The 22,561-nt window shown below is 43.8% G+C and overlaps 1 protein-coding gene and 2 long non-coding RNA genes across 4 annotated transcripts in view; 2 read left to right on the top strand and 1 right to left on the bottom strand.

Moving 5' to 3' along the window:
• Ube2n (ubiquitin-conjugating enzyme E2N) overlaps window positions 1-10,005 on the bottom strand; it is a 29,953-nt gene extending 19,948 nt beyond the window's left edge. The window contains exon 1 of the mRNA NM_053928.2: window positions 9,637-10,005. Coding sequence (NP_446380.1) covers window positions 9,637-9,666 — 30 coding nt within the window. The 5' untranslated portion in view covers window positions 9,667-10,005. The remainder of the gene's footprint in view (window positions 1-9,636) is intronic.
• LOC148004630 (uncharacterized) lies at window positions 981-6,044 on the top strand. 2 transcript variants are annotated; one of them, XR_015625271.1, is made up of 3 exons: window positions 981-2,237; window positions 3,731-4,480; window positions 5,889-6,044. It is a non-coding gene; the product is annotated as an uncharacterized LOC148004630 (long non-coding RNA). The 2 variants fall into 2 exon arrangements; XR_015625272.1 differs by having other exon boundaries at window positions 3,731-4,483; window positions 5,876-6,044.
• A 99-nt stretch (window positions 10,006-10,104) lies between the features above and the next one.
• Window positions 10,105-14,550, top strand: LOC102556774 (uncharacterized). Its single transcript, XR_015625270.1, has 3 exons — window positions 10,105-12,777; window positions 13,663-13,806; window positions 14,013-14,550. It is a non-coding gene; the product is annotated as an uncharacterized LOC102556774 (long non-coding RNA).
• The last annotated feature ends 8,011 nt before the right edge of the window (window positions 14,551-22,561 follow it).

Below are 22,561 nucleotides of genomic sequence, written 5' to 3'. Positions count from 1 at the left end.
TGAGGCTAATAAAAGATACTAGTGAGGCTAATAAAAGAATCACTAGAAGTGCTTATACACACTTCAGAAAGCAGGCCAGGAAACACAAATCTTTCTGTGTAAAACAAAGTTGGGTGAAACGTAAAAGACTTTTAAGTGGAGACAAAAACAGTGAAATGAGGTAAGCCTAAACTGCAGTTTGTTCTGTGTTTTGTTCAGGCAGTCACAATCCTGGAACTCAGTACAGAGTCAGGGCCTACCTCTATCCTCAGTGTTGAGACTACATACAAATACCCTCACACCCAGGATATGAGGTACTGCTGAATCCATGGCCTTGTATAGGTTAGGCAAGCACTTTAGCAACTGAGCTACAAAGATGTCCTACAGCAATATATGTATGTAGAGAATTCTTTCACAGGTTATGAAATATTTCTTTTGGAATTGGTAGTATTGGAAACATGGCTCTGAATATATTAAAAACCACTAAATTTCAAGATTTGAAAGTGCTGAATTTTGTTATATAAATTATACCTTAAAATTAAACAAATGAAGAAATTAGTTTTTCCTTCAATATTCAGTGAGAGGGCAACATTTAACCTACACACTAAAGACTAGACTAGCAAAAAAGGGAGAAAGACTTTTCTATTGACTACTTTTAGTGTTTAACACTTGATACAGTAACTGGATTTTTAGTAATGTATTGACGAATACCATTTCTAAAAGGAAAGAACTTTTCAAATTAAAATCTGAAATGGATTTTAATTTGAAAAGCAGGAGACAAGGGGCTCAAGACCCCATATGAACAATGCCAACCAACCAGAGCTTCCAGGGACTAAGCCACTACCCAAAGACTATACATGGACTGACCCTGGACTCCAACCTCATAGGTAGCAATGAATAGCCTAGTAAGATCACCAGTGGAAGGGGAAGCCCTTGGTCCTGCTAAGACTGAACCCCCAGTGAACGTGATTGTTGGGGGGAGGGCGGTAATGGGGGGAGGAGGGGAGGGGGTTAGGGGGATGTTGGCCCGGAAACCAGGAAGAGGAATAACAATCGAAATGTAAATAAGAAATACTCAAGTTAATAAAGATAAAAAAAAAAAAAAAAAAAGCAGGAGACAGGAAGATCAGAAATTTAAGGTCATCCTCCACAGCAAGTTCTAGGCTAGTCTGGAATACCTGAGATGCAATCTTAAAAAAATCAAAATAACAAAAAAAAAACCCCAGATCTACCTGGTGGAGCAGGTTAGCTGGATGCTCTAGGAGAAATTCAAATTCAAGGCTAGCCTGGGCACTTTTACATCAGACCTTGTCTCAAAAATTAAAAAATAGGGTTGGGGATTTAACTCAGTGGTAGAGCGCTTGTCTAGCAAACCCAAGGCCCTGGGCTCAGTCCTCAGCTCTGGGAAAAAAAATTAATAAAAGGGGTGAGTGAGAGTGGTGATATGTAGTAATAGAATACATGAGGTCCTAGCTGCATTCCAGCACGACAAAACAAAGAAAACAACAACAAAACAGAAACAGGTCTTCATTAGGGGAGAGGGGTTGATTAAGAAGTATAGCTTTTACAGGCAATGTTAAGAAATATTGGGCTGGAGAGATGGCTCACAACCATCTTAATGAGATCCGATGCCCTCTTCTGGTGTGTCTGAAGACAGCTACAGTGTACTAGTAAATAAATCTTAAATGTTGAGTTTTACCACTGTAAACCAGTTTCCAACTGCAAAGATAAACAAACTTTTTCCCTAAGCCGATGCCAAGAATTATATTTGCAGGCAAAAGAAAGCTGTATGAGGGAGGTAGGCTTTCTTACTCTCTCCAAACAGCAGTCAGGTACAAATACCTTCTCTCAGTTGAAAACACAATGGGTGTAAAAAAAAAAGTCTAAACCTACTTTTAGTTTTGGTTAAAGTTAACCTTAAAATGGCTTCATTGTGATGTGATAACACCTTGAATGTCTCTTCCTAGTAAGAAACAACTAAACATGGTGTCACACAGTATCACATCACATCACATCCTAGCATTCAGATGTGCTGAGGCAGGGACTGCTTGTTAGAGAATGCTGGCCACACAGCACGACCTCATGGGGAAAGGAAGGGGAGGAGACAAAGGGAATACAGGAAATAGCTAGTGGTTGTAGGTGGTAAGTGCTTTCTAGTTCACTCCTAAAGTACCACACACAATTTCTCTGAATTCAAGGAACCTGACCAAACCTACAACTACAATACTACTTCAACAGGCAAAAGCTTGTGGTTAGGGGTTGGGGATTTAGCTCAGTGGTAGAGCGCTTGCCTAGCAAGCACAAGGCCTGAAGCGCAAGGCCCTGGGTTCGGTCCCCAGCTCCGAAAAAAAGAAAAAAGAAAAAAAAAAAAAAGCTTGTGGTTAAACAGTAAAGAGTTCTGATAACACCCCCCCAAAACAAAACAAAAACAAAAACAAGGATTGGTGCACGGCAACTATAGGCACCTGCTGTTCTAGCAGAGGACCCAGGTTTGGTTCCCATGGCAACTTTTAACTGTCCTTAACTCTAGTCCCATGGAATCTAGCATCCCCACCTGGCCTCCAGACACCAGAACAAACGTGGTACACATACAGACAATGCAGACAAAGTAAAACACTCTCCCATTCTCCCTCTCTAAGAGACAAGACATAAAAATGCATGCATTGCTATGTGTAGTACTTAACCCAGGGAACCAAACCACTTGGGTTCAAAGCATTGCTCCACAAATCACTAGTCCTCTGTGCGGGATGGCTGATCTATAGAAAGGGTATGATACACTAACAAGATTGCTGCTGGAATTAATGCATGCAAAGTGCTTACAACAGTGCCTTGCCATTGTAAGATATATTCTAGAGAATTAAAAAAAAAAAAAAATCCCAACCCTGTATGACCAACCTCATTTAAACAATCATTGTCACAAAGCTTGGCATGGTGCCTTGTATGCCAATAATACCATTATTTGTGAGGCCTAGAGTAGAGGGCTGCAGATTCCAAGGCCAGCAAAAGTTAGTTAGTTCCAGGACAGCCTGAGCATGACAATTAGATGTCTACTATGACAGTGTCTATCTGGTACCACCTAGAAGACAAACATCTAGGTATACCTATGAGGGGTTATTTGGAGCCAAGTTAGAACGTGGGCACACCTGTAAGGCATTACCTTGATTTGTTAAAGGTGGGAAAACCTATCCTAAAGGCGGACACCACCATTTCTTTCCTGGGCTTAGTTTCTGGGTTGTATTAAAAAAGGAGGATGTTAACGGAACGTGGACATTCACTGTTCTCAGCTTCCTGTGCAGCTACAACTTCACCAGCTGTCTCAAACTGCCTTTAGAACTCCCTAACTAGGATGGACCATACTCACTAACTGTGAGTCAAAATAAACCCTTTCTTAGGCTGGAGAAATGTTTCAGTGGTTAAAAGTACTTTAAGTGGTTAAAAGCTACTCTCTCAGGACCTGGGTTCAATTCCCAGCACCTACACAACAGTTCACAAAGGTGCTTAACTCCAGATCCAGAGGATATGATACCCTTTTCCAGCTTCTCTGGAACACCAGGCATGTACCTAGTACAAAGACATACGTACAGGCAAAATACACATACAAATAAAATACTTTTGAAATAAAAAATATCCTTCTCTTCCTTTGTTTTTTTTTTTTTCTTTTTCTTTTTTTCGGAGCTGGGGACCGAACCCAGGGCCTTGTGCTTGCTAGGCAAGCGCTCTACCACTGAGCTAAATCCCCAACCCCTTTAAGTTGTTTTTATCAAGAGTCTGTGTTTATTTGTTTTTTGAGACAGGGCTTCTCTGTGTAAACCTGGCTGTATCTGTAGTAGACCAGGCTGGCCTCTATGCAGAGAGAGATCTGCCTTCATCTGCCTCATGAGAACTGAGATTCAAGTTATGTGCCACCACCACCGAGTTAAAGTCTTATTTTCTTTTTTGAGCCACCTTCTAATAATATACCCACCCCTTATGTAGTCCAGATGACACTCAAACTCACTATCCTCCTGCTTCAGTCTCCTGAGAGAAGATTGCAGTGACACACCACTATTTCTGACTATTCAACAGTTCTTAATGCCAACTCTCTGAACACAGCAAGTAAACAGTAATGATTTTCAACAACCCTAAAACTTTTAAGGTGTTATATGTCACAGTTACTAGACTTATGAAGTATTTCACTGTTTTCTCTCCACTTTATTCCACACTTCAAACTATTACCTCTGCATAACCCAGCTTTTGCGTAGAGGGCAGAAAGACAGGCAAATCAGTTATGGAAGAATGATATGCATCCTTAGAGTCTTAATAGCTTAGTGAAATGTTTTTCTTAGCTACAATAGCTATAATCCCTAAATCTGTAAATACTTTGAAAATACAAATTTTTTGTCTAAAATTAGCCAAACACAGAGAAACAAATGATAGCACTGAAAAGTAAAGGAGACCTTGCAAAAGGAACAGCCAATTTTCTTTTTAAAAGCAAGATGCACGGGGTTGGGGATTTAGCTCAGTGGTAGAGCGCTTGCCTAGGAAGCGCAAGGCCCTGGGTTCGGTCCCCAGCTCCGGGAAAAAAAAAAACAAAACAAAAAAACAAAACAAAACAAAACAAAAAAAAAGCAAGATGCACAAGCAATTAGATGCTGAAGTCAACGATTCAAAGTACTTTAGGGGCTGGTTATTGCTTAGCAGGAGCTCATGCTTAAAATGTGCAGAGCAAGCCTAAACCACACAGTTGCAGAGCAGAAAACAATTTAGAATAGGGCCAAGCAGGACGCACTTCCATAATTTCAGCCATTTAGGAGGCTGGAACAGGAGGAACACAAGCAAGAACCCATCTAACACAGCAAGGCCCTGACTCAAAATGAAATAAAAGATAAAGAGGAAAGGGGAGAGAAACAGAAACCCTCACCATACAGGAAAGGAAAATTGGTAAAAAGAACGACTGTCTAATTACTCAGGAAACCAGCTTGCTAGGTTGGCTAGTTGGTTGGTTGGTTTTAAAATGGTCTCATGTATTCCATGCTGGATGGAACTCAATAGAAAAGGATAACCTTGAAGTTCCAGATTTCCCTGCATCTACTTCTCGAGTATTCAAACTATAGCCCATGGGCCACCAAACCCAGGACTTTTACACTCTAGACAAGCATTCTATCAGGTGAGGTACATCCCTCCCCCTTAGCTTGCTAGATTTTAATGAAGTCAGTCAACTAACTCCTTGAGTAGGTCAGCTATATTTTATCAGACTATTTTATTGTCCTTGACTAATTTTAAAAACATAGAGAATGTCACTTTGGGTGTGAGGGCATTCCTGTGACCCCACCACACTGGAAGTAACACAAGCTGTCAAGTACAAGACCACCCTAGTATCAAAACAACCAAATGGGACCAGAGATAACTCAATGAGTAAACATTAACTTAGCAACCTTAGCTATATCCCAGAACTCACACAGAAAGAGGACCAACTCCCCAAAACAGTTCTTTGACTTCCCTAAGTATGCCATAACCCATATGAACACAAGCAACCAAGCAAGTGCATGCTGAAAAAAGTGGGGGAGAGTGTATGTGTGTGTTTTAAGACAGGAGTTCTCTGTGCAGCCCTGTTTCTCCTGGAACTTGCTCAATAGATCCTCAGGCCCTTGACTCCTAAGTACTAGGTTCCAAGACATGCACCACCACACCCTGCTATAAATTAAAAATTTTAAGATCAGAGTATCATATCAATGTAACATAAAACTGAAATCTTCGTTATGATAAAAAGGGTAAAAGAAATCTCTCACTTTAGGGATACTTTTTTTTTTTTGGTTCTTTTTTTCGGAGCTGGGGACCGAACCCAGGGCCTTGCGCTTCCTAGGTAAGCGCTCTACCACTGAGCTAAATCCCCAGCCCCTTTAGGGATACTTTTGAGTGGTCTTTGTTAGCTTTAAACTAAGAAAAATTCCAATGTCAAATGTGGTGGGTTATAGTAATTCCAGCATTCAGGAGACAGAAGCAAGGTCTTTGTTTGAAGCCAGTCTGGGGTACTTAGCAAGAACTTATAGGAGAACAGCAAGGGGTGGGAGTGGGGGTTAATAGCTAAAAAAAAAAAAAAAAAAAAAACCTCAGTATTACCCCCATACATAAAAAATGCCATATAAACAAAACTATCAACACTGTTAATATTGGATAACACAATTTGCATGAGTTAAAAGCTATCAATAAGCAATTAGTTAAAACCCTACAAGGCAGCTCTATAAAAAGTGAGTCATCTTGAAGGTAAACTGTTGACCAGGTGGGCGGAGAGGATGGCAAGTATTTGCATGAGTAGGGGAAGACGCAGGACACACATGAAGAAGCCCTGTGGTCTTCCTGAAAGGACACACGGTAAGACACTGGCATGCTTATGGGTACATGTGTGACCTTTATCTTCTCTGTGTCCCCTTTGGGGCCTTTGACCAGTTTGGTCTCAGTCTTTGCTACTGTTTGATGAACTTAAAAGCCCTGGGTTCAATAATTAGCACCACGTAAAACTAGGTACAGTGCAAACTTGGAGGCAGGAAAATCAAGGTCATCCTCAGCTACAAATGAAGTTAGATGTCAGTTTATATAAAAGCCTGTGTCCAAAGAAAGAAGAAAAATATTTTTTCATACAGTGCTGGTTCAAATGAATGCAACTAAATACAGCAACAATGCCAAATTATAATATAAAATCACAGCTCCTGTAAACTTCTTTCAAATAAATCTCATGTCATTTAATGTTTGAGTGCCTATCATATATGCACCAAAGATTCTTGTGGCCTTAATGAGCTATGCCAGGATCACCCAAAGCCACATACAGCTTTAATCAGTGTTAAGTGCTACACAATGAAAAGAAGGGGATTATGGGAACACAGAAACAAACTACTTAGTATTTGCAAGATAGAAATAATACTGTCAGGTATGGTGGCATACACTTTTTTTTTTTTTTTTTGGTTCTATTTTTCGGAGCTGGGGACCGAACCCAGGGCCTTGCGCTTCCTAGGCAAGCGCTCTACCACTGAGCTAAATCCCCAACCCCTGGCATACACTTTTAATCCCAAAACTCAGAGGCAGATGCAGAGAGATCAGGGTTGAGGCCAACATAGTTACACAGTGAAGTGTTGTCTCATTTTAAAAAAAGTAATATTAATATAATCAATAGTAAAGTTCATCCTTTGAAAATCGAAGACTACCAAGAAATAAACTGATTCAATAGAAGAGAATGTGTCTCTGTGGCCTCAGCTACCCCTACTGTTAGGTCTCACATTCCCATGCTGGCCTCAAGCCCCTAACAGCCAAGGACAATTGACTTCTAAACCCTACGGCTCCTATCATACTGGGACTATATGACTGAGATGGGTGTGGTGACACACCTTTAATCCCAGAGACAGACAAAGACAGGTAGGTAGTTTCTGAGTTCTAGGCCAACTAGGTCTACAGAGTGAGCTCCACCACAGCCAGGGCTACAGAGAAACAAAAAGCAATAAATGCATACAAAAGAAAACCCCATGGCTGGTTTATGTGCAGTGTAGATAGAACTCAGGACTTCAGGCATGCTAGGCCTCTGCCTGAACTACATCTCCAGCCCTAAGGTTACTGTTCAAATTAAATTTTAATGTGAATATGTTTTCTGCTTGAGCTGTTGCTCCGTTGCATAGCATGTATAAAGCCCTTACAAATTTTCAACTCAATTCCCAAAACTAGAAATTTTTTTTACCGATAATACAAAAAACGGATACCAAAAGAAATGGATACCAAAAAAACCTCTTAATCTCTTAATCTGCCCTAGTGATTGGGGGGAGGGGGGGCCCGGCCCTTTAAAGCTAAAAGTACTGAAGTCATTATTGAATAAGTATAATAAAGTACTATAAAGTGAAGAGTTCACACTACAGCATGAATTTATCATTATCTTGTTTTAAATAAGCAAAAGGAAACACTGAATGTACACTTAAGCATTGGGTGCCAAATGAATTGAAGTAGGAGCACTTCAATTTTCTGCTTTAAATCATTTCTGTAAGTATATAACCAATATATTCCACAGCATTTATTTTCTCCTTCAAGGTCTTCATATTACTGCAGCATATCAATTTCCAGAATCAAGCAAAACTGAAGAACTGTTCAGTTTACCGAGCATTGTAAACACTAATACAGAGAACTGTTTTCATTATCAATCTCTGCTATGTTTAGTCCATATATAAAGTAACAATAAAAAAAACCTTGATGGTCTGTGGTGGGAAGCAGTCGTTTTTTCAAATGGAATCCTGGTTAACATGATCACTAGTGGATGTATCACTCTGTGCATGTATCAGAACTAAGCCACATTCGGGACCTTCCAATGCATGAAAACCTACTTGCAAAAGATTCTGAGATTCATAACAGCAATGAACATTGGTGTTAAGGCTCCAGTGCTCCAGGAAAATTTATTCTTCCTTCCTAAGAATTTTTACCCTCTAAAAGGTCTTGTTTTTCTAATTCAAGCACCTTTCTGTCAATGACACCCCATTCTCGAAGACATTTGTGACTGCCTGAAGAAATACCCTGTGTCTCACACCCTTCAAAGAGGTCCTCCATTCCCTTCGTACAAATCTCCCCTAAAACTTTGGAAGAGTGGAATAATGCTATAAATATTATGTTCACTGGATTACGGCAAGCAAAGTGAAGCTTCGATTTGGGCACCTAGCTGGCATATTGAGCAGTGCATATTTTTAACCGATTTCCTTCATAAAAAAACAGATGCCAAAAAATTTAAGGATTTCGTTTTCTTGGGTTATAATACCTATGGAGTCCGAAGACTCAATGGTGTTACGTAAAGACTTTAGGAGATCAAGATACTAGGGCTCCCCCCGGCCCCCGTGGTTCCATATGTACTTATCAAAATACGGTATCCCTAAAGAACCACAGAGCCGCTCAAATAAGGCGCACAAAAGCTGAGAGGCAAACTATTTCACAGATTATCCCCATAAATGAGGCCCGTGTGCCTCAGAATAGAAAATAGTCTCCAAAGAGTTTGCCAACCGGAGTAAAATCACTTCACAGTGATAACCCGCAGAAACACTGGGAAGCGAACGCGGAAGCCAGGGCAACCGGGCGGCAAGCCCCCGTCGTCGCTAGGTGAGGGCAGCCAGGGCGAACATGTGCGGTCGGCGGCAGGACGCGCGGCCCTCCCAGAGCCGCCTCTCCGGGCCCCGCGGCCCCGCCCGGCTCTCGGTGTCCGTCCATTCATTCCGCACCCGGGACTGCCGCAGCCCCGCGCTCCTGCGGAGGACTAGAAGGGAGCTCCGGGGCAGAGTGGCCGGCCCGGGCCACAACCCGCGCCCAGAGTCCAGGCCACGCCGCTCTTCCCGCTCGCGGGTGAACAGAACCTGCGGAGGCCCGCACCGACCCCGCGCCAGACTCGAAGCCCGCAGCCCCGCCCTCTACCGGGCAGCCGCCAGGCCTCCCCTGCCGCGGCCTCACCGCCCCGGAGTCCCGGGTGTCCGGCGTTCAGAGGCGGCCGGAAGTCTTCCCGGCGCCCCCTCCTCAGCGCCCGACTTCCTCGCTGCGGAGGCCAGACCCTTCTCTGCGATGCCTCGGGCTTCTCAGAAGCTGCCGAGGGAAGCAGATGGCCGCACGGACTGGCTCGCTGAAGGAGGAGAGCAGAGCCAGAGGCCTGAAGCCTGCCTGGGCGGTTACCTTGATGATCCTGCGGGGCAGCCCGGCCATCTTGTCAGATCCCGAGTTCGGCCTCTGCTCTTGTCTCCGGCTCCGCTCGCCTCACGCACGAGTGGAAGTCCCGGGCTCCACTTCCGGGGGACGTCGCCGCGCCCGCCGTCGCTACCTCCGCCGAGGCCCCTCGGGAAATGTAGTCCCTGCTAGGGCGCGGGCTTCAGGCGGCCTTCCCTCCGACCTAGTGGCCCCCTCCCCCGCGCTCCCCGCCCCAACCCCAGCCCGGGGTGGCGGAAGTGACGCTCCGCGGCGGGGCAGGGACTTTGGGGGAGGCGGCGCGAGGCGGCGCCGAGCTTCTTCGCCCGCGGCAGAATTCGCGCAACTGGGCGTCCAGAGTCCACGAGCAGTGTACGTGCGACTACGCCTGCGTCGGTGGGCGACGTAACAAATGCCGGCCCCTGACGCAGCCCATTCATTCACTCGTTCCGTTTGTTCATTCAACGTGCCCGCATTGCGCGTGGCGGGCTGGCGCTGCAGCAATTCTCTGCGGACCGGCGGATCGCGCGCCCCTCCGAAGTCTCTGCCAAAGATTTTAACTGGAAGTCTTGCTAGTTTCCAGGGCCCCGACAAGGAATTCTAAACGTTTAAATTTCACATAAAAAGGGGCTTCTCGGGGCTGGGGATTTAGCTCAGTGGTAGAGCGCTTACCTAGGAAGCGCAAAGCCCTGGGTTCGGTCACCAGCTCAAAAAAAAAGGGGGGGGCCTCTCTGGCGACCCCCCAAAGTGCGTTAATGTCTAGGGAGGAGGCAAAAGGCACGGCCCCTATAAACGCCTGGACCCAGCAGGAATTTTATTCTTTGTGGTTGTTAGTTTTTCTGAGAAAGGGCTCCCTATATATCCAAGTCTGGCCTGATTTTCTCTATACCGTAAGCGTCGAGCTGTCTTGGAACTCATGATTTTCCTGCCTCTGCTCCCTGAGTATAGACAGGCTTGTGCCACCACTTAGGATTGAGCCTGGAAATGGAGATTTACTTGCTAACTAGCAGAAAGATCTGCTTAGAGTGTAAGGGTCCATGATTCGCCGAAGAATGATATCCAAATAGTATGTAAACGCAAAGAGTGTTTTGTTCTGCGAAAGTCCAGCATGCTGGGGTCTCTCATTCCAAGATGGAGACCTGGAAGTGAGGTCCCAGGCCGGATTTAAAACACATTGGGGAGGGGGGGGGTTGGGGATTTAGCTCAGTGGTAGAGCGCTTGCCTAGGAAGCGCAAGGCCCTGGGTTTGGTCCCCAGCTCCGGAAAAGAAAAAAAAAAACCCATTGGGGGAATTCCGGGGAGGGGAGGGTGATCTCTATCCTAATCTTAGCTCTATCTCTAAGGACATTACAGAACCTTTGCTGAGGTGTGGGGATGGGGTGCAGGGGAGGCTGAAAACTGTTACTGGGGAAGTCTGGAAACTGCTGCTGACCTTGCCTCAGGCCAGGTAGCAGGCAACTTCTGAGGCCTGGGCTTGCCCAGTTCCCTCATCTCCTGAACCGTCCATGTGAAGCCTGTCATGGAGTCAATCTAGCCTTCTCAAGAGGTTAGAGAGTAATCTCCCAAACAACTGGATTACTCATAGAATATGGACCCTAAAAGTGGAGCTGTCTCAAATGGGTTGCTGGGAGTTTCCGTTTCTTTTCCTGTTGCTGTGCCCCCCATCTCCCCCCCAAGCAACTTAAAGGAAAAGGGTTAATTTCAGCTCAAAGTTGTAGGTTATAGTCTATTACAGGGAGACAATCACAGCAGCAGGGATTTAAGAAAGCTGGTCGCAATCAGTCCATAATCAGGAAAAGAGAGCAATGAATCGTACATGCTCAGCTTTCTTCATTTTTACAGTTTGCAATTAAGATAGGCATTCATCAATTAAATCCAAACAATCCCCAAAGGCATGCCCAGAGGCGTTTCTAGATTCTATCAAGTTGATAACTCGAACTTAAGGCTGGTGCCTTCTGAAGTCACATACACTGGAATTGTCGTTAAGGATGGTTGTGAGTCATCCCATGGGTCCTCAGCCAGAGCATCAAGTACCCTTTACTGCAGAGCCCCCTCTCCAGCTCTGTTCATGAAACTGCTGTTTAGGCTTTCCCAAGGTTATAGCCAAATAGCACACACAGTTCCTTCCCCAAGCAGGTCTGTCAAAACACAGGCCTTAACTGAATGAAAAAAAGAAAAGGGAAAAGAACATGACTGGTCCTAGGTATGGTGAGTAAGAAAGGTTATTGTAGATAAAAGGGAGACATAGCCAGAGACAGGGGCATCTGGAAGAGTCCAGGGTGGACATGACCAGACTTGAGTTGGTCTATGTGGGGAGAGGAGAGGAGAGAGGAGAGGTGAACCAGATGCAGCAGCCTGGAAGCCCAGAAAAGAGTAGAGAAAAGAGCCATGTAACCAAAACAGTCAGATTACATAGGGAAGGGCAGCCCAGCCGCCAGGACGGAGAAGTTTAAGGTAGGAGTCTGGTTATGCTGGCTGGCCAGGAGAGCTCTGTAACAGGTAGGGACTTAGGGATGCTGGGTAACATTACCTAACAATGGCTCCCAGCACTGCCATCATAAAATTATTTTTGTTGCTACTTCATAGCTGTAATTTTGCTACCATCACAAATTGTAGTGTAAATATCTGTTTCCCAATAGGTTTAGGCAACCCCTATAAAAGGATCCTTTGACCATCCCCAAAGGCACTGCAACCCACAAGTTGAAGAACACTGTTCCCGATGATGAGTTAGTCTATAAGATATGAAATAGCCTGTGATTGAGAAATGTTTTATGCTGGGTGTGATAATAAAAGATCACATGAAATAACTGATATGCTTATAAAACGTACGAGGTAGAACTGTTTTCAGCTCCTTTAAAACGTTTTTTTTTTGTTGTTGTTGTTGTTGTTGTTTTATGGGTATGTTGTTTCTCTACGTGCATGCATCACAGTAAAGACCCGGGTCTTGTGGAAATTGGAAGATCACCTAAGATTCCATGGGATTGACGTTACAGACGGTTCTGAGGTACCTCATGGGCACTGAGAACCGAAGCCAGGTCCTCTGGAAGAGCAGCCAGAACTCTTAACCGCTGAGCCACCGCTCCAGCCGACACACTATCACCCAGCTCCTTTTAGATTAGAAATAAAGGTCAAGGTGAGAACTTGAAAAACGAGAAATCTGGAATGGCTGGGTCTGTCATTAAAAGCAGTGCTGGGCACTTTGTGGGTTTCAGGCTAGTGAGATTAAGGGAAAAAAAAAAAAAGATTAACAGTACCTGTGTCCTGAGTCGACCTCTGGCCTCCACATGCAACCCCACAAACATACAAATACAGAAAGGCTAGTTTAGAACCCTGTTTACTATATTCAAAGCAGATTTTTAAAAAAATATATATGAATAGGGTGTGCTGGTGCCCTCATTTAATCCCAGAAGCAAATGGATCTCTGAGTGTTCCGGGACAGTCAGGTTTATATAGTGAGTTCTAGGCCAGCCAGGGATACACAAAGAGGCCCAGATTCAAAACAAACTAAAAAGCCAAAGCAAAAACAAAAAAAAAGTTGTTTTCTGATTCCGTGCCATTTGTAAACACACACAAAGTGGTGTTTTGAATGGGACCGGCCCCTGCAGGCTCATATAGTTGAATGCTTGTTTTCCAGTTGGTGGAACTGCTTAGGAAAGATTAGGAGGTGTGGCCTTGACTGCTCCAGCACCTTGCCTGACATGAGTGTTACTGACATGAGTGACATAATGGAAATGGACTAACCCCCTGAAGCTGTAAGCAGGGCCCTCAATTAAATGCTTTCTTTTGTACTTCACACAATATATTAGCTCAGTTGATCAGTGATCAGCGTACATCATAGGATCCTGTCTCAAATAAACAGAAGCAGGAGGAAAGGGGGAGGATTTAGTCTATGGTGTGCTCTGCTGTTTGGGGTCCTCTGGAGAAAAAGCATCATGAAGAACATGTGATGGAGGAAACTACTTACTATGGTACTGGAAAAAGTGAGACAAGTAACTAGAATCTCAACATCCTCTTCCAGGACCTAAACTGGCCAAAAGACTTCTTTTAGAGGGTCTGTCTGAGGAGATGGCTCAGTGTGTAACAGCACTTGCTGTGGAAGCAAGGAGACCTGAGTCGAAGTCCACAACAATCACACAAGAGAAAAGCTAACGTCTACTTACAAGTGAGTGCATACCAGGCATGTACTTCTGGGTCTGGGTTCCTTGCTCAGAATGACAGTTTCTAGTTCCATCCATTTGCCTGCAAATTTCATGATGTCCTTTTTTTTTTTTTCCTGGAGCTGGGGACCGAACCCAGGGCCTTGCGCTTGCTAGGCAAGCGCTCTACCACTGAGCTAAATCCCCAACCCCTGTCCTTTTTCTTTAATAGCTGACAAGGGAGGGGACCAACTTCTCCCTTCTCTGAGGTAAAGAGGGAGAAGAGGAGGAGGCTTTGGCTCCTGATGGGTCACCAATGCTGCACGGGCCCAAGAGCTCTCTGGATTCAAGAATGAAAGACACATGTGCTAATTTTGATATGACTCAACTAGCTCAATGGTTGGGCACTTCTAAAACTCCCGAGGCTACCAAACTCTCCCCTCCAGTATTCCTGAGTTAACATTTTAAAAAATGTATTCTTCATCTCTGCTACTCCAGACCCAATAGGGGAAGTGGGCCCTGGATTGACTTTCCCAGGTTCTTACATTCCAGTGGGCCTTTAAATTTCATCTTTCTGGGAGCTGGAGAGATGGCTCAGCGGTTAAGAGCACTGACTGCTCTTCCAGAGGTCCTGAGTTCAATTCCCAGCAACCACATGGTGGCTCACAACCATCTGTAATGAGATCTGATGCCCTCTTCTGGTGTGTCTGAAGACAGCTACAGTGTACTTATATTCAATAAATAAATAAAATAAAAAAATTTCATCTTTCTGCTTTGTTGTCATGGAGATTCTCCGTCCCTCCTTCACCTCTCTCTGTATGGCTGTATCACAATTCTTTCTTATCAATTGAAGCCAGCGTGGGGCAGGGACCCTCAGGTCTGGAATACTGGTAACTGAAAAAAGGCAAAACATTAGAACTAATAACCAACATAGAGGAGGCAGGGAGGGATGGAGGGAGGAAGAGAGGGGAGAGGAGGGGAGGGGAGGGGAGGGGAGGGGAGGGGAGGGGAGGGGGGAGGGGAGGGGAGGGGAGGGGAGGGGAGGGGAGGGGGAAGGAAATTTCATTTAAAAAATGGTCCATTGGTCACCTTTAATAGAAGCCCTGTTTCACTTCACAACAACCATCAGTATTTGTTTGCAAGTTCCCTTATTGTTTCTGTCAGTGTAGGGAAACTGTTTTGTGGGTGGTCAAGACAGAAGTATCTGTGAGAGAAGGGTTCATGTACACTGACTCAGGCAGGCAGTGGGTGGGGAGGAAGACAAGGCTGAATACAAGGAAAAATGCCTACTGCCTTATATTCATGCCTCCAACAGAAGACTCCAAACACGTAGAGACTGTTGAGCAACACAGGACCCAAGGAATGTGAGAAGAGTCATCTTGAGTCATCACCAGTCCCTAAAGGCATTAGCTCAGTATATGACAGGGTTTCTCAACCTGTAGGTCCCGACCCCCTGGACTCAACTGAACTTTTCATGGGGGTCGCCTAGGACCATCAAAAAAAATTAAAAAAAAAAACAAAACAGGGGTTGGGGATTTAGCTCAGTGGTAGAGCGCTTGCCCAGCAAGCACAAGGCCCTGGGTTCGGTCCCCAGCTCCGAAAAAAAAAAAAAAAAGAAAAAAAGAAAAAACAAACCCAAAAAACAAACTCCATCCATATATTTACATTACAACTCACAACAATGGTGAAATTACAATTATAATGTAGCAACAAAAATAATTTTATGGTGGGGGAGGGCGGGTCACAGCATTAAGGAGGTTGAGAACGACTGATACTATCAAATCGAATGCGAGGAGTTAAGTCCCAGGAGCTTCTGGGTAGTAATAGTAGCCTTTGTTGGTGCTTTCTGTTTTCCAAGACGCGCTTTTTTCCTCCATGCTCTGGTCCAGTTCTCAATGGAGAGACCATTCCAGAGGGTGGTGACTCAGTTCTTGGCACCAGGCATTGTAGGAACAGGTAACAGCAGAGTCTCTTCGCTGCCACCGTGCACCACCCTGTCAGGTTACCGGAAGTCTTGCATTCCGTGTCGCCGAGCTTCTGCCTGGTGACTGTACACTCAGCTAGCCCAACGTAAACTACCTGGTCATAATTTCCTCCCATCTAGGAGGCCCCACTAAAGTCTGTGTTGCATGCAGCTCCTACCAGCACCGTTCCTTCCCCATCGGCAGCACTTTGTCTCAAGACCCAAACATTCCCCGTGTGCGTCACTATCTTCAGGAAATGACGCACTTAGTTCTGGAAGGACTGAACAGATGTTTGAAGCCTTTGGGGGTTTTGTTTTTGTTTTGAGGTGACGAAGCTCAGTGGAAGAGTGTTCACCTAGCATCCATGAGGTCCTAGATTCCACCTCAGCATTGGAAAGAGAAAAAAGATGGAGAAAGGAAACAAGAAAAAGGGACAAGGCTAGGTTGAGCTGACCCAGTTCCTTGTTTGTTGTTTGTTTGTTTATTTGTTTTGTTTTGTTTGTTTGTTCATTCGTTTGTTTGTTTCGAAACAGTGTCCCTCTGTGTAGCTGACCTGACACTTCTTAGGTAGCCCAGGTTGGCCTCGCCTCTGGAGTGTTGGGATCAAAGGCATGCTTCAGTGCTTCCTGCTTCCAATTCCCTGTTGGAGAGTTCTCCAATCAGAGTTGTAGGGATTGAATCAACGATTGGGATGAAATCCATTCTGGAACAGAGGTCATCAGACTTTAGACTCTTTGCTTACCTAAGTATGGCATCCCCAGCCAAGACTGATCTGCAGTGTGTCAGTTGTGGGCCTCTGCATCCTTGACTCCAACAAGCAGAAGAAATAGCAAAAAAGGATAATTTTATTTTAAATAGGATGTGATAAACAAAATAATGTTTAGAGCTTTAAAAATGAGAATTAGGTTAGCAAGGGATCAGGGGACAGAATTTTAAAAATTACATGTCTGTCTGTGGAATTGGTTCCCTCATTCTACTATGTGGGTTCCACAGATGAAACTCAGGTCACCAAGCTTGGTGGCAGGGTGAGAGAAAGATCCCTGATACCTAGCCTTCTGTTTCCCTCAGAGAGCTCAGCCCTAGGGTGCTGAGAAGTCAGACCCAATACAGCCAGTCATCTCCACAGGAGTTAATGTGAAAACTACCTATTTCCCTAGTTCCCTCCTCACTGAAAAGATCATTTTCTATCGGGTTTCCCACTACGTTTATACGGTGGCCCTAGTACAGATTCGACATCCTCAGTCCCTCCTGCACACAGCAGGAGATTTGGAAATGTTTCATTAACTGACAGGAGTGCCTGGATGGCCAGAATGTTCAGTTAACTGTGAGCTAACTTAAACTGTTCCCAATTCAGTCATCCTAAGATCCTGTGACTAACCTGAGGAGTCCCTTGTCTACACAGCTTCTATGACCGAAGGGAGACTATTAGTTTTGAAGTTCTATGTGGAAAAGGATGTTAACATCGGTGGCAAAACAAAATCCACAATTTAAAGAGAAAGTACAGAGAACATCAAGAAAAAGCCCTCCCATGTGAGGGCACATTCGAAACTCTTACATGCAATCAATGTCACGTATGGATGGTTATGTTTCTTTAAAGCACATGAAACCATCTGGTCTCATAACTCACTTAGGGACAAAAGAAGGTGACAGAGAAGGTATGATAAGGTCATGCGACAAGGCTTTCTATAAAAGTGGGATTAGGTAAATTCCAACACTGTTTTTAAAAAGGAGTTTAGTGAACAAACTTGCCTTGCCTCAAATGACCCCCCAGGGATCTATTTATTGCTTTGGGAAGGTAGGGTGTGAAAGCAGCGAGCTGTGGTGGACAGGATTTTTACATTCTGTTTATTTATGAGCCAAAATGAAGAACATATTATAGACTTTAAGGGAAAATGCTCTTTAGAAAGGAAGCATAGGGACTGGAGAGAGATGGCTCAGTGGTTAAGAGCACTGACTGCTCTTCCAAAGGTCCTGAGTTCAAATCCCAGCAACCACATGGTGGCTCACAACCATCTGTAATGTGATCTGATGCCCTCTTCTGATGTGTCTGAAGACAGCCACAGTGTACTTATATACATAAAATAAATAAATCTTTAAAAAAAAAAAAGAAAGGAAGCATAGTTACTCATTTAATGGCCGTATGTATCCACAAGGATAAAACCTAAAATACTAACAGTGAATATTCTTGGAAGATGGGGCTCCCTTTTTATTTCCAATTTTTGAGAATTACTAAAAAAAAGTTAACAGGTGTAAAATGAATCTAAATGCTTTTCATGAAGGGGAAGCTGCTCTCTACCAATTCACCTAAATCCTTCTTATATCTCAATGATAGCCAGTGGTTAGCCTAGATCTTTCACTCTGCATTTATGCATGTCTGTATATATACACATGCACACTCATACACACACACAGAAACACATACTCATACTCATACACACACACACAGACACACATACTCATACTCATACACACACACACTCATACACACATACACACACACAGACACACATACTCATACTCATACACACACACACTCATACACACATACACACACACAGACACACATACTCATACTCATACACACACACACACTCATACACACACACACACACACACACACACACACGATCTTTTAAGCCCATAACACGATCATTCTCTGATAAATCATGTTTTCTTCTTCCTCTATTTGGTGATATTTCCATGTTTATAACAGCTGGTGATATTCATAGTTACTATGTAGAGCATAATTTATTAATTTTAAATTTTGTCCCCTTTTATAATTGCAAATGGGAGGCATACAGAATAACCCAGTGCTTTAAATAGTCTATACTTGAAAAACTGCAAACTATTTTTAAGCATTAAAACAAAAAGTCTCACTTACTTTGGGTTGGAAATAAAGGCTTCCAGACAGTTCTGTTTGATACCGCCCATTTTACTGCTGCTGCCATGATCCTTAGCAAGTGACTTGGAAAACAATATTGTGAAGAGAAGCTGCCTCTAAAACCCGTTGCTAGGGACATGGATTTTCCTACTTAAGAGATAAAGAAAATCAACTACAAAGGTAAACTCTTCTTAATATGGCTCTATTCTTCCCATTTGTAATATGTTGTCTCTGCTTGCTGTATATGTTCCTTCTCTCCTGCAGGGTCCCAGCACCATGACTGTGCCTAGGAGCATGGACCCAAGCCACCATAAAATGAACCCTGTAAAACCATGAGTCAAAACAAGAACTTAGATACTTTAAAGTCATCTCTATCAAATACTCTCCTCAAAACTATGCAAAAAGTAATAATAATAAAAAAGCCCAAACCAATACAAACCCACCTTGTAATATGTCTGTCTAGTCGGGTTCAAGGCTATAACACACAAAGACACACAAATATTGTCTCTATCTAAATTCGCAGCAGGCATCTGAAACAGGGGACAGTCTTGTGGAGCTAAATTTTAATGTGTAGGAAGGAGGATGTCCAGGAGTCAGGGTAATTATTGTCAGGTGGCTCCTTTAAGGTCACCTCGTGTTGGTGGCACTCTTTGGCTATAGGCCAGCACCTCTCTCTCAAGGGGTCTGGGAATTGCTTCAATTCCACCTTCAAGTCTAGAGGTTCATGAAGGACTGAGTTACACTGTGCAAGCAGTGTAACCAAGCCTGGGGGATAGAAATACTATGGTTTACAGTTCTATAAACCACCCACACCTCAGTGCCTCAGGGAAGAGTACCTTCTGGAATTATATCAGAATTATATCCCAATTTTGGTTATCATCTGTTTTCTGATAAATCCTGACAAACACAACAACTTCAGGCTAGAAATCATTAGACTTAGACATTAGATGAAAGCATTCCATTTTCCCTTTCCCCCCTTCTTCCTTCCTTCTTTCCTTCCTTGTATTTTCTTGTTTTGTTTTCTTTTATCTTGATTTTTTTTATCTTGATTTTTTTTTGAAACAAGGGTTTTCCTCTGTAGCTCTGGGACTCACTCTGTAGTCCAGGCTGGCCTCAAACGCAGAGATCCCCCTGCCTCTGCCTCCTGAGTGCTGGAATTAAAGGCCTGTGCCACCATGACTGCTCCTAAGCTCTTAAGAAAGGGCAGAGGTGCAGATATAATGTGGATTTGTCGGACTTTGAAGGGAAAGTAAAATATAACTCATGGTCTGTATTAAACTTAGAAGCATGAAAAAAATTTATATTTCAACCAGACCCAATTTTTGAATGTACTTACTGTTCTAGTGTAGGTGAGAAAGTTACTGACCACCATGCAAATTAGACTCCTTCATTTTGAATCTGGTCACCAAAAGTGGGTTAGTGCCTCAGAAGGACACTTGGTGCTGAAGCTCAGGGGAACAGCAAAAGGCCACATGGGATACATTTACATCAATGTTATACGAAGGTTAGAGTAGCCTTGCAATATCTGTTTGGGCAGAATATAGTCATTGCAGACAAAAGACAACAATTAATTGTGATCTATACCCTAACCAGTTAGTTTATGTTTAGTTTGTACAAACATTATTTTGGTTAACACATCTGGACCATAGTCAAAGTCACATCCCAAGTGTGTTACCAAGATGAACATGGCTGCTGGGAGCAGGATAGAAGGCTGAAAGTATCTAGGCAGACACAGAGCAGAGTCAGGGTAAGGTGATGTCACCTTGGTCCCTGCCGTATTTTCCTTGAACCGCCTATGATTTGAACTGTTGTTCTTATTACTTAGGTAATTTAATTGTTGGATTATTATTTTATTATATTTAATATTGTAAATGATAATTATATAATTAGTATTATGGAGAAGGGTCTCACTATATAGTCCTGGCTAGTCCGGAACTTACCATGCAGAGCCCAGACTAGCCTTAAGCTCACAGGAATCCTGCTTTAGGTCCTAAGTACTGAGATCACAGTCCTGTGTCACCCACCTGGCACTTCTCTCTCTTGTCAAATATTTGCAGCAGGACATTTAGGGCTTGTGACTCTTTTCCCCCAAAGTCATCACACACTGGGGAACTTTCCCATCTTTCCCAGGTCAGTTACCTCATTCTGGGATTTTTGTCTAGATTGCCATTTTATTTATTTATTTTAAAGATTTATTTATTTATTATATATAAGTACACCATAGCTGTCTTCAGACACACCAGAAGAGGGCATCAGGTCTCATTACAGGTGGTTGTGAGCCACCATGTTTAACTCAGGACCTCTGGAAGAGCAGTCAATGCTCTTAACCACTGAGCCATCTCTCCAGTCCTAGATTGCCATTTTATTACTCTGAATTTCAAACTACTTTTTAAGGTTTGTTTGTTTGTTTGTTGTTTTTGAGACAGTGTTTCTCTATAGAGCCCCTGGCTGTCCTGGAATGATCTGTGTAGACTGGACTACCCTTGAACCCTTGAGATCCACCTGCCTCTACTCCCTGAGTGTTGCGCCTAACAGAGTGAGCCACTCTTGCATGCCCAACTCCTTTCATGTGTACCTGTGTAAGCTCTTTGCTAGGTGTTTTGAGTTTATGTACGTATGTATTTATTTATTATAATTGATGTGTTTTTTAATAAAACCAAGGATATGTTTTAACAGTGCAGTATGGTGAGGTGGTAGGGGCTGCCTTAGTGGGCCCATGCTGAGGCACTCACACCCACACACACACACACACACACCACACACCAGTCATAGGACAGGTGTAGAATAGAGTATATTTGGGAGTATGGGAAGAGGAGGAGTTGAGAAGGGAGTAGAGGCAGAGAAAGACTGGGAGGAGGGGAGAAGGGAGAAGGGAAAGGAGAGAGAGGAGAGGGGAGAGGAGAGACGGGAGGGGAGAAGAGGCCGGCCAGGAGAACATGGAGAGAGGAGGGGGAAGATGAGAGAGGGAGAAAGGTGTCAGAGAGAGAAGAGATTCAGAGTCAGAGAGAGCAAAGTGAGGTCAAACAGTCCCTTTCAAGGCAAGCCCAGCCCACACAGCTGTTGCCAGGTAACTGTTGGGCAGAGTCTAGAAGGAATGCCAACAATTGTTTGTTGGGCTGTCTCTTTTCAGATATTCCCATGCTAGGTGACCTCTTTAAGTGTTAGATTTCTTTGGCCCTGTCTGGAGCCCGCTTCCATTTTTGCCACATCTCTCTACACCAACTCATTGTTCGCACAGCTGTATTTAATATGGTGCTGGAGATCAAACCCAGGGCCTCAGGCATGCTCTAGCACCATAGCATCATTCCTATCTAGCCCAGTCTTTACTCTCTAAACAAATCTACCAGCCTGTTCATTCCATCGAAGCTTGTGTGTCTCAGATGAATTCCCAAATCAACAACTCCTGAAGGGAATTCTTTCCCACCCTTGTCTAACTTCCAGCCTGGTCTATCAGTCTTTCCTCTCCTGTATGTTGACTAGCCTGCAAGCTAGTCAACAAAGCCACACCCGGAATGTTTGCCTTTCAGCTCCTACATCCGAGAGAGCTTCTCTAGGGCTTCATTTCAAGTATCTCAGTCCTAGGGCCCTCATTTGAGTTTTCTGGCATTTTGTCTTCTCCGAGAAAACTTAATTCATCCATTATGGAAAACAAATTCATCCATTTGGTTTGGAACTGACTTTGGTGCCAATGGGTTCATGATGTTTAGAGAATGTTGATATTCTCTGAATAATAATATAAAATTGTTTTTTTTATGTTATTTTAAATAGTTCCTGCTACTAAAATCGGAAGGGTAGCGATGTTGTTGTCTGAGCATCTTTGGTAATCCTGAGTCCAAGGGGCCACAACAAATGCAGTTTGGCTACAGGTGCCCGCCCCGCCTTCCTTCTGCAACTAGGGTTCCTTTCCCGGCTGAGACTACAACTCCCAGAGTGCCG

The sequence above is a fragment of the Rattus norvegicus genome, chromosome 7 (genome assembly GCF_021556685.1).
Source record: "Rattus norvegicus strain SHRSP/BbbUtx chromosome 7, alternate assembly SHRSP_T2T, whole genome shotgun sequence".
Classification (NCBI taxonomy): Eukaryota; Metazoa; Chordata; class Mammalia; order Rodentia; family Muridae; genus Rattus; species Rattus norvegicus.
Note: the sequence above shows the minus strand (reverse complement) of the source record. Positions and strands in the feature narration are given on the sequence as shown.